Raw genomic sequence first — 12,321 nt, 5'->3', positions numbered from 1 at the left:
AAACCAATAATTAAATGATTAAATCAATTAATAAAAAAGGGAAAATAAATGAGCGAGTAAAATAATGAATGAAACCAAAAAGTGAATAAATGAATAAATAAATGAATTAATTAATGAAGGAAAGTAAATGAATTAATTAATGAATGAAAACGTAAGTGATTTATATTCAATGATTGAGTGAGTAAATGAAACAAACTATTTAACTTTGCCCCATCCACTTTGCCCCGTATGTACTTGACTAATTGTACAATTTTTTTTAAATACAAATAAGCTCAATATTAACTAAATCTTTCCTGCATTGAATACTATGAGGTCTCAATTAATATTTAAACTGTTAACTAGAACTTTATCGTTTTATAGTAACAAAAATAATTTTTGACTTACGACAAAATATTACAATATGAATATCAATGTTTGAAAGTTGCCTGTATTATCGTATGTTTTAATCTTCGGTGGTATTTTTTTCCTGACTGGAATGTACTACATATGGTACTATATACTTAAAATAATACCAGATAGATGGAGCTAAAAACAGAGTAAATATTTCACCATTTCACATGTCCCGCTATTTCACTTTGTCCCATGTTCCCCTACATTGTCTACAATCACGTTTTAAAGAAGCGTTCAATGTGTTACATGATATGTAACACATTGAACGCCTCTCATCATGTGCGGCATTTTAGCGTACTATACGGTGGTCACGAGAAGTAAAGACTAGATGCAAATAAAGAATTGCGCCAAGTGTTTGACTTGAACTAGAAATATTGGTGCCAAGCTGATGGCTACCTTTTCTTATACGGGAAAAAATCTTGAAATGTGGTTATGGTGGCGACACTCTGGTAACCTGTTCACTCACTTCCGGTCAATGTTTTCCGTGACCGTAGAATAAACTGATATGCCTTTGAATTAACCTTTTATAAATGTATGTCGCCCTTAATTTGATGATGAACGAAAAAGCACTGAACGAAGAGAGAAACGGTTATTATAGGTTTTTGAATAAAAAAAAATGTTCGTAGTGATATTGAAAAGACTAATAAAATGCATTTCCTTCTCTATAGGTTTCCTAATTTCTTCCACATCGTAAAATACATGGTCGGAAAAATAACTTTGTTGTATTATCGTTATCATCAACCATAATTTCTATTCTATGCATACCTAAATAATATGGCTTATGATAATTCTGTAATGGATCTATTATGCTAACATTACATTTGTTTTTTCTTAGTGACATGCTCGTTCGAACAGCAAAATATTCATTCGAGCTCGTTTATTAGAATATCGGTTTAAAGAATATCCCGCCTAATATAATACATTTTCTACGTATCAATCCAATGGAATGTGTCATTTCGATCCCGGTTAGTGGAATATCCCGCTTATTGTAATATGTTTCGTGGCGAAATGGTTATTCCATTAAGCGGGTTCAACTGCATTTCGTTTTCTTACCCAGCCTTTTTTAAAGAATTTAATTAAAAATAACCCACTAAGTTTTAAATTCAAAAACATATTTGAAGACACTGTTATCATCACATTAACACTTTTGTTTAAACATTATTTTCATTCAAAATATTATTACTTTTGTTATACTTATTGTATCAATATAAGTCAGATGTAGAAAAATCGCTTTTTAGTACAATTAGTACACGTAACCGGTCCTTTTCACTTCTAAAAATCATTTTAGATGTAAAAATATTTATACTTATAGATATTTATCAATATTGTTAAAACCATGATGTAAGTTGATGCATTAATTGTTTTCAAGCATCGTTAATGTTTATTTTTTTTATTAACTCTTCGACTTTAATTAAAATTTCTAAAATATACTACGGTATTTTCACTTACTGCATACTTTATTAATATGAAATGTCCTAAAGAATTTCATCATGAAATTTAATCCGCCCATTTCATATTTTCTTTCGTTTTAATCTAGCTCCAAAAAAGTTTGTCGAAAAGAAGGGACTTTTTTTTTACTATTTTTCTTTCGACTCTTGAGTATGATTTAAAAAAGATCTGATATAAGGAATAATATATAGTAAAAACTCTTTCTAGCAAGAAATTAAAAGTTAGAAAGACAAAAAAATAAGAATTTTTTAAAAATCATTTCACAAATATATTTAATTTTCATTTTCAAGTACATTTGAATTTTTAAAAGAAAAAAAATCTGCTCTTTAACAACTAACTGCCTCCAAAATGTGAAAAAAAAAAAAAAAAAAAAAAAAAAAAAAAAAAGAAACTTTTGTCAGTTTTGGAAATTTTGGGAAAGAATGATTCATAAAAACTGTTTGGGGCTACTTTTTTTCCACAACGAAATAGCAAAACTTTTTCTTATTTCTGTAAATTTGAGACACGTGTCTCTTTATCTTTACTTCTTATTTTATATAAGATGCTATTGATATAGTCTAAGAGAGTAGTTTGTATCTTATCGGTGTATCTCAACCAGCTCTGGCATTAAACGATGTACACACCGGCGATAATTTAGGGAACTTCTCATTAAAAAAAAGAAAAAAAAACTAATTTGAACTTTGACATCTTGAATTCAAATTATGTTCTTCGCAATCACGAGTGTGTGTGTATGTAGGCCTTTTTTGTTTGTGTGTGTGTAGGTATGTGTGTGTGTGGGTAGGTGTGTGTTTGTGTGGGGGGTATGTCTATGTGTGGGTAGTTGTGTGTATGTGTTTGTGTGTCTGTATGCGTGTGTGTATGTGTTGGTGCGTGTACGTGTGTGTATGTGTAAGTGTCTGTATTTATGCGTGTGTGTGATGCGTGTGAGTGTGAAGGTATATATATATATGTGTGTGTGTGTGTGTGTAGGTGCGTGTATGTATGCGTGTAAGTGTAAGATATGGACGCAACCTCGAGACGGCTTTCGCTAGAGGAGCAGCATCGTGATGAGCCGGTCAACGGTGATGCTGCACATCGTGGCGGGGGAAAAATAAAATCATAGGACATCAAAACAGTCAAATAAAAGCAATAAGCAATCGTGAAAATAAAGAAAGAAAGAACACTGCTATCGGAGAAACTGGATGTCAATAAGTTTAACTAATTTTCATTTATTTTGTCTCAAATCCAATAATATAGTTATATTCAAAATATACTACGGTTGAATGTATTTACATTAAAAAAATCGGATTCGTTATTTTTACTCTCACTACGTTTTGCAGTCTATGGCTAAAATCCGTTCAAAGCCTAATTGGATTTTTAAAAAAAAGTTAGTATTAATGCATTGTTTAAATGCTAAGCTTTGCAAATTCTACAAATTTAAATATTATATTATTATGTAATTTTAAATATGCGCCATTGTTGATTGTACTGCCATGGGAAAAGAAATATCAGTATCAGCATTTTTTTTTTTTTTGTCATATTCCAACATTTTGCTATTGTTTGGGGGAATGAAAAGCACGTTTCTTCAAATATCTATAAAATTAAATTTTGTAGATGCTGCCGTTTACCTTCCCATGATATTATAATCTTACGTCATTATGTAACTGACTTATAGCCATTTTTTGTCCCAGTATTGTAGCATTACGTGCATTAAATTCAAATTTTAAATAAATAACAATTATCTTGAAATTAAATTTAATTATTATTATTTTTTATTTTTGGAGATGTAAAACTATTGTCCATTGAAGTTTTATTTTTATCACTACATTGCTTCTCATTGAGTCATAACAAAACTATTGTAGTTTAAATGCCTTCATAAACACAGGGTGTTCCGTTTTAATCTGCAAGACCTTTTTTTCGCAACCGTTAAACCAAGATGTATATTTCCGATTGAAAAATGTTCAAAATCAGATGCAGGGTTAAGATATTAAAAGTTTGAAGTGAAAATAAAAATTAGACAAAAAATACAAACTTTTATACGGGCCTCCGGTCCCCTAACTTATTTTTAGGAAAATAATCTTAATTGACAAATAATTCCAACACAAAAAGTTTGAAATTAGTACGACCAATATTCACCGAGATATGAAGCGCAGCGTTTTGTGACTTACAATACTTTTCTCTCGCCGTCAATAACACTTTTGGGGGGACATATAGAAGTTAACAAGTGTTTCAAATTACATGTGTCCGTAGTGTGTGATTTTTCAAATTATTCGAGGTTTTGTAGTGTGTTTTTGCGTATCACGGCATAGCACTTGCATTTATTTTTGAATAGCAATAAAAAATATAAATACCTTGTTTTTTTTTTTTTTTTTTTTTTTTTTTTTTTTAATTTGAAGACCTGTCATTCTTCTGCACGTATATAAAAAGTTACATTTAATTTTATTGACTCATTTTTATTTTTGGTTCAAACTTTCAATATCTTAACTCTGCATCTGATTTTGAACATTCTTGCAATTTGAAGTATACATCTAGGACTAACAGTTGCGAAAATAAAGGTCTTGCAGGTTAAAACGGAACACTCTGTTTATTAAAAGAAAAAAAAAAACATTATGTGTTTTAAAACTTTGTGACATTGTAAGCTATTCTTAAATTTTATTTTTCTTCTATTTCCCATGGAAAATCGATGAGAGTACGTGCTTTTACTCTTCTTCGGAAACAATATTTCTAACACAGAATCCATCCTCCTTTCCTGTCACCTACTTAATATTTAAACTGACAAATAACATACTAAACCATTGTCGCTTTTTGTAAAAATAAATCTTTTTAAAAGCATATTTCCAAGTGCGTAATTCTAAAGTAACGTTATTGCTCATTTCTATGATTTATTTTCCCTAAGACATTACTCAAAGGGGAGTGAAGTTCGCTCAAAAGAATTGTATAAAAGTCTCTTCTTTCTAATTACTTCAACAATGTTTGTTACGGATAAAATAACATTATTTACCAGTCTTTGCTCTCGCCGTCCATTTCTAAAAGATAGATGAACATACCATCCATTTTCAATTTATTTCTGATAAAAGCCAGAGTGTTATTGTCGAAAAAGTATTTCTTTTGTATATTTGACACACTGAAAGAAAGTGGATAAAGTTACGATAAAGAGAAAGTGCGCAGATTAATCTTTGTTTAAGCATCTAAGAATTAGATGTCTATTTTTTTTAAATAATAAATATACACATTTCTTCCCTATTGCTCACAGTGTGTTAAATATATCTACAAGACACCGCTTAATAGAAAAAAAAACACTAAACACTAGAATTTCGGCGATCTTCGAATACCTAGAAATACGGCAAGGGTCATTTTGACCCTTGAGAAGAAATCTGCATATTCCCTACACAATGTTGTATATTTGTTAAAATTTGTTTAAAAAACATATTTAGAACATTTACAGTTTACTTAAATAATTCAGTGATTTTAAGGATGTATAATGCATCATTTAAAAAAGTTGTAAAACCATTAAAATGACCAGCGCTGTTTCATTTGAATTTCAGAAACTAGAGACAAACTATTATTTACAAAAACATTATAAATGATTCAAGTTCGTGCAATGTTATGCGTACTAAGACGATTTTTTTAGGCTCTGCTATGTGTCAGCATCAGTAAATGTATTTGCATTCCTTTTTTTCTCAAAAGGTTCAAAATTATTCTTTTAGGTATGACTTTTTAGTTTGGGTTTTAAAAAAATCAATAGTCCTCAGAGTTTTATATCATTAAACAGTACCATTATTTAGGAAACATCAAGGAAGGATTAAGCTTTTTATGAAAATGCGTAGGGCAGTTAGCAAAAAACGTTTGCTTGAGGCTACATTCACGCAGATTTTAGAGCAATTAGGTTTTGATTTAGTTCGAAAGTATGCAGCTTTTAGCGATCCCATTTTTATGGTACCTCAAATGTTAAAATAGCATCCGTTTTATATAAGAGCATAAAAGGTAATTTTATCAAAGTTAGAAAATTTCGGAAAAGCAGAATCAAAGAGCAAACATTTTAAATTATTTTAAAAGTCTTGCGAACAGTATTAATCGCTTAAAAGACTTTCTCAGGTAGACGAACTAATATGAATTATCTTTTATACTGATGTGTTAATTGAGATAGTTTCTTTCGGTCAAACGATGGCAAAAATTACCCCTCATTCAAGCTATTAGCGCAAAAATTGAAACAACGCCTTTTTTCCATATAAGTACATATTTATTCTAATTTCCATCTAAAACTCCTGGAGATATAACACTAACAATAAACAAGAAATACCTTTAATTGAATCACCCTTCTTTGAGCTATGTGTACCAAAATCGAATCAACCAGTGTACCCTCTAAGTTCCATGTGTCGAACACATTTTGTTTGATTCTGTTCAATACTTCTCGCGTTAAAGAAGGCAAAAGGAACAAGAAAAAACGTTTGATTGCTCAATCCCTATTGAGTGATTGCCAAAATAATTAAATCTGCACCTGTACCATCTAAGCGTAACATATAGGCGAAATTTTGTTTACTCCACCCGTTACTTTGTGAGATTTAGCAGGCACTCACTCCAGAGAATATGTTCGATTACCCCCCCCCCCTAGAGGAATAGACGCTGAAAACTATTGGACACCAGTTCACATGGGAGTAGATATGTGTACTAAATTTCATATCATCTTATATAGTAATTTTTGCTCTAGAGCGGCAACAAAAGCCGGTCACACATACAGACAGACACACAAATGATCGAAATGCACTTAGCACACCTAAACGTACAAATCTGTAAAAATTCGAAATTTTTCACGAATTGAATTCTTACTACTATACATTACATATCGAAGAAAGTAAAAGTGAAAGCAAACATTGTCGCAAAGACTATCAGTCTGTTAAATTTTGAAAGTATTTTTTGTTTGAAAAAAGGACTAAAAATGTAGCAACTTAGCTGGATAAGAAGTATACTAGGGAGTTGTTTTAGTTTAAGATTGCATTTGATTCCCCTTTCAAAAACGACTTTATAAGACACATTTTGATAGTGTTTTGTGAGTTACAAGACTTTTACTCTATGTCATTTACACGGCAAATTTGTTGACTCAAAAAACTTTAAATAATAAAAGTATGTTTCCAATATTAACTGTTATTTTTCTTTTCTTAAAAATCATGATGATTTTTTTCCTCGTAGAAGTAAATAAATTTAAATGTGTTTACTTTAAAAAACAAAACTTTTACTTACAGTCGTTCCTTGCAATATATGCTTTCCTAACAATCTTAATTCGCGCAAGTAACATCATATATAGATGATTTTCTCGCGCTTAAATCTTTAATAAAAATTGATCACATCATTGCTTTTTCGGTGCTTAATATTTTTTTTAATACTTTACTAGAGTCATTCTTACTAAGTTTCACGTTTCTTCTTTCAGGCCGCCCAGAATTCCTAGCAGTGTCTGGCGAAATGGCCACCCTACCTTGCAACATTTCTACGCCCTTAGCTGATGACGCTGCCACCCTCATTCTTTGGTACAGAGAAGATTTAGACAACCCCATTTATACTTTAGACATCCGCAAGTCAGCCCTCAAGAAGTCACGGCACTTTCCAAGTCCGGAGATGGAAGGAAGGGCCTATTTCGACATTAGTGTTCATCCCCCTTTGCTTAAGATATACCCCATTCGGAAAGAAGACGAAGGGGACTACAAGTGCCGAGTCGACCTCAGGAGGTCGAGAACATTCATTCATTACATCCGTCTCATAATATTAGGTTAGATTTTACGTTTTATATAACAAATTGTATAGATTTTTTTATATTATAAGATGTCTATAAACAATTGCAATAATGAAGAAAATTTATTTAAAAATGTACTTTAGATTTATGCTTTTTATTTCTTTTGCATTTTATTCTTATCGCATAACCGTTTTCTGCTTATTGTTAAAGTATTATCTGAAGCCATGTAGATGGGGCTAACATCGAAAACTAAAAGTCTCGTTTATAAGAAAACACTCCCAAGGGGCGCTGGGAGGGAGACTTCGACTGTAAACTCCCCAGGATCTTTGATTTAAACACACATTGTCAATTCTAATATAGGGCCATTCCACGGAAAACGGTCATTTTGTTCTGCACGAGACGCCTTATATATTTTATTAAGAATAATACTTTCAAATATTAATCAATATTTTTTTCTGCTAAACTTATTACAAACTTATGTGCGATTCCTTAAGCAAGAAATTATGTCATTACCCTTTAAAATTTTTACTTTTAATTAAAATATATATAACCATCACGAGCAGGACAAAGGGTTGACTTTTTCGTGAAATGCGCCTATAACCGGTTATATCCAAATAAGGAGTGTTATTACTAAACTTCCATTCCCCAGAAGATAAATTCTGGCAGCGAAAGTGCCTAGCACGAAATTGAAAATGGATTAAATCTTCTCAGAACTTTGGATGCAAACCTAGAAGTGTATAAGCGTTGATGAAAATACTTTTTCAGATAATGATTAAAGTAAATGAAATATTTTTCATTAAATCTAATGTAGTTTATTTTATCAGCGAATTTTCGTTATTAGTGCAAAGTTTTATAAACTCCCTGTATTAAAAAAAAAAAAAAAAATCTATTACACATGTAGCTGCTATAATTACCATAAATCAAGCAGAGCATTTGGCCAATGGGATTTTTCTTTAAACTGCTCGACCAAATTTCCTTTTATTATAACATTTTGAAGAAAGCTGTTACTCCCTCGTTCTTAATAGTCACTGCATATATCTTTGAAAGTTTGTCTAAAGCTAGTCGCCACATTAAAATAACTTCGTACTAAACATTTAAACTGCTTTAATACACAGTTATTAACTCGAAAGAAACTGTTGGCTTGTTTGACAGAATTGAAAAAAAAAAACTGTTTAAGTTTATAATTAATTTGAATTCTGAAATTTTGAATTCAAACTATGTTTTACGCAATCACGAGTTACTACAGGACCCTACTTATTGGTTACTACATTAATCACTTGTTTCTATAGAAATGGCTCATGTCGCTCCTCTTGGCGGTTACGTGTGTACAGTTGTGAATGTATATGTGTAGACTTGTGTGTGTGCGCAGACCTGTGTGTATGCACGCTTGCGTGTGTGTATGTGTGTGATTGTATGACCGTGCCTGTGTGTAGGACATGGACGCCACCGACCAGGAGAAGCAGTTACCCGGAGAAGTCGCACCTGCGGAGGATGGCGGGGTTGAAAAAGGAACCAAACAACAAGGATGGTCAAGTGTAAACAATTAGCAATCGTGATTGCTCAAAAAGTCAAAGAGTTCCAATTTCATACCCATGTTCTTAATTTAACAAATAGGGTGGGGCTAGTTTAGCATAAGGGCATGTTGAGCAATCGATGTAGCTCGAAAACTGTTCACCATACGTGTATGCATCAAATGGCGGAAAGAAAAGGTTATAGAAAGGGAACTCATCACGCGATCGACAATTGCAGTTCGTCAAATGAGTGAAGTATACGTGCACATTATTTATTTTGTGACAAAGGTAATAAACTCATTTGCTGAAAGTTTTCGTCTGTATTAGTCCGATGTTATCTGTTTTCTGTCATGTAATTTTTAATTTTCATAAATTTACTATACTTTTGATGTGTATAGAGATTCTGGGTATAATTTGTACCATTTTTTCGTAATCTCACTTTTATTTTAAGACTTTTTTTGGGGTTAGTTGAGCCATTATTGCTCAGCTGATCCTTGCGACTTAAAACATAAATAGTAATATATGTTTTCCTTTTGTTAGAAGGCGGACTTATAAAAGGAAAACTACACGATGTTCTTACACTACAGACGACTTGAATAATGCTGCAAAGGTTATTTATGATGAGGGAAAAGTGTGAATGCCGCCGCAAAATAATTCGGTATCAAGCTGATGACTTTTCAAAAGGTTTTTGAAGAAATTAAAGGGTGGTGCTTCATTTATGGGTTGGGAAAAACCGAGGCAATTTTTTTTTCTTCCCAACAAGAGGACTCTATAAAAAAAATACTTGCTGAAAATGGCATCAATCTAGTATGGATATTCCTCAAAAGACGTTCGTTGCCTTGCCTATGAGTGGGCTGTTAAATTTATCATTAAAATTCCATCCGCCTGGACTCCAAATAAGATTGGCTTACAAAAACGAAATCAGAAACTATCCATCCGAAAACCAGAATCATTTCAGTTACTTTGAAAAAAAAACCTTTAAGTTTTTTTTTTTTTAATTTGTCACTAAAAGGTTATAAATAAAGAGTCTATTGTCAAACAGAAATTTCATTTCATCCCTAGTTATCATTTATCTTATGGTTCGGCTAGACATTATAAGTGCTCAACTTGCCCCATATCCTTGCTCAAATTACCGCAACTATGGGGCACGTTGAGCAAGTTCGACTTCTTGCATTCCAACAGCTGTAGCTCTTAAACGAGATATTATGGACACTTTTGAAAAGTGATACATTACTAAGCCATCAGGTTGCAAAGCAATCAATTGAGACTTATGTTTGAGGAGCTATACCCACTCATGTTAAAAATTGCCCAACTAGCCCTGCTCTACCCTACGTTTTTCCATGCACATCTACAAGGTGTGTACTGCTATCAGTTGACTGTTCCAGCACTTCTAAGAGGGGTAGGAGGCATCGTGACGACTCGAAATCATATAGCAATGCGGAGTCGGAAATGGTTTCTCGACCCAAGACATTTGAGTTATGTCGAGAGTTTTCCAGACTGTTTGGAGTTTCATGTGCCAAAGATGTGAGGTTTGCATTGTAGCCGATGGAAAAAACTTCGAACACTCACTTTGATCCATGTAGCTTTTGCTCTTTTGCCTGTATTAAAATAAATTTTCACTGATGGCCTCTTTTCTTTATGTTGCTTCTGTGTACATCGTCATTTCAGGAAAGCTTTTTCGGCCTCACATTGCTATATGATTTCGAGTCGTCACGATGAACCCTTGCCCTCTTAGCAGTTTTGAAACTAAAGTGAGCTAAAACATCCTGCATATTCTTAACATAATCATAATTTTCTTCTGTTTATTCTTAGTGCCTCCAAAAATTGTGATAATGGACGAGCATGGTCAGACTATGCAAGACATCATTGGGCCTTATAATGAGGGATCATCAGTATCTCTATTTTGTGAAGCTTCTGACGGTTTGTAAACTTATGTTTTGAAACACTCCTTTTATGGTGAAATGACTTCCTGTTGCAACTTTAAAAAAAAATATTTCAAAGGTTATTGTTATTTTTTTTACTAATGAAAAATATTAACGTAAACACGATATGAAACTCGTGAGCCATGGGAATCAAGCAGAGATATATTTATTTTTAAAACTTTTTTTTTTTAACCTTTGCTCCTCTGCTAGTTACGTCGTCTTCATGAAGAAGAAATGGGCATTTAGTATGTCTGCTGTAGCAGTTAGTTCCGTCATTGCATTTTCATTACAGTTACTTATAAAATGCTTCGTATAGCTAACAATAGACATCAATGGAAAAAATTCGCAATATCTCTCGCAAATAACATTATATTATTTTTTAAAAAAGGGATTCGAGAGTTTAAAAAAATATAATTTTAAAAAGTTCTATGATTTCTAAATATCAACTACTTTAAACATTTTGATTATTAAATGTTGTTTATCCATTACTTAAGAAAATACTGATAAATGCTTTAGGTATATTTTACTTATTATAGAAACATCAAGACATTGCAATATTAATAACAGTAAATTGAATAATGAGTAGTTGTCTACTTTTACATATAACTCTGAAAACACAAAGCCTGTTGAAAAACACTAAATGTTACACTACGGTTTAGGGGTCTAAGGACCTTTAACCTTTAAAATTTTCGATTTTCTGGAAAACATATATGTTATGCATAGTTTAATTCTGAACAATTTGATACATTATTTATTGCCATACGCCAAAAACTTTTCAAGTTATCGTAAAAATGCGTAAATTTTCTTCATAGAGATTTATGTTACAGCAGCTGTTTAAGCCTTTTTTTTTTTCTCAGGTGCCGGTTTCCTCGGTTTTCTCGTTTTTCGCGCATAATATTTCGGAAAGTTTCCTTATATATTTCCGTAAAACTTTTAATGTATGTTTATCTGGTTTATATTTATGACCTGAACCTAAATTTATTTATTTTTTTTTAAATTATTCATTTATTTAGTTGAAATTTAGGTTCAGATCATAAAACTATACCAGACAAACATGCAAAAACGTTTTACGGAAATAAATGAGACACTTTCTGAGATATCATGCGTGCAAAACGAGAAAACCGAAGAAACCGGCACCTGAGAAAAAGAGGCTTAAACAGCTGCTGTTAACATAAATCTCTATGGGGAAAGTTTACGCATTTTTACGATAACTTAAAGAGTTTTTGGCGTATAGTAATAAATAAGATATCGAATTGTTCAGAATTAAATTATGCATAACATATATTTTTTTTCCATAAAATCGAAAATTTTGAATGCTAAAGGTCCTTTTAAATGCTTGTACTTA

At 31.9% G+C, this 12,321-nt stretch overlaps 1 protein-coding gene across 1 annotated transcript in view; it reads left to right on the top strand.

Annotated features, from left to right (window-relative positions):
- LOC129224742 (protein turtle homolog B-like) overlaps positions 1-12,321 on the top strand; it is a 236,816-nt gene that overhangs the window by 168,784 nt on the left and 55,711 nt on the right. The window contains exons 2-3 of the mRNA XM_054859291.1: positions 7,244-7,579; positions 10,867-10,974. Coding sequence (XP_054715266.1) covers positions 7,244-7,579; positions 10,867-10,974 — 444 coding nt within the window. The remainder of the gene's footprint in view (positions 1-7,243; positions 7,580-10,866; positions 10,975-12,321) is intronic.

This window comes from Uloborus diversus, chromosome 6 (assembly GCF_026930045.1).
Source record: "Uloborus diversus isolate 005 chromosome 6, Udiv.v.3.1, whole genome shotgun sequence".
NCBI lineage: Eukaryota > Metazoa > Arthropoda > Arachnida > Araneae > Uloboridae > Uloborus > Uloborus diversus.
The sequence above is the reverse complement of the archived record's forward strand: the minus strand, read 5'-3'. Positions and strand labels throughout refer to the sequence as shown.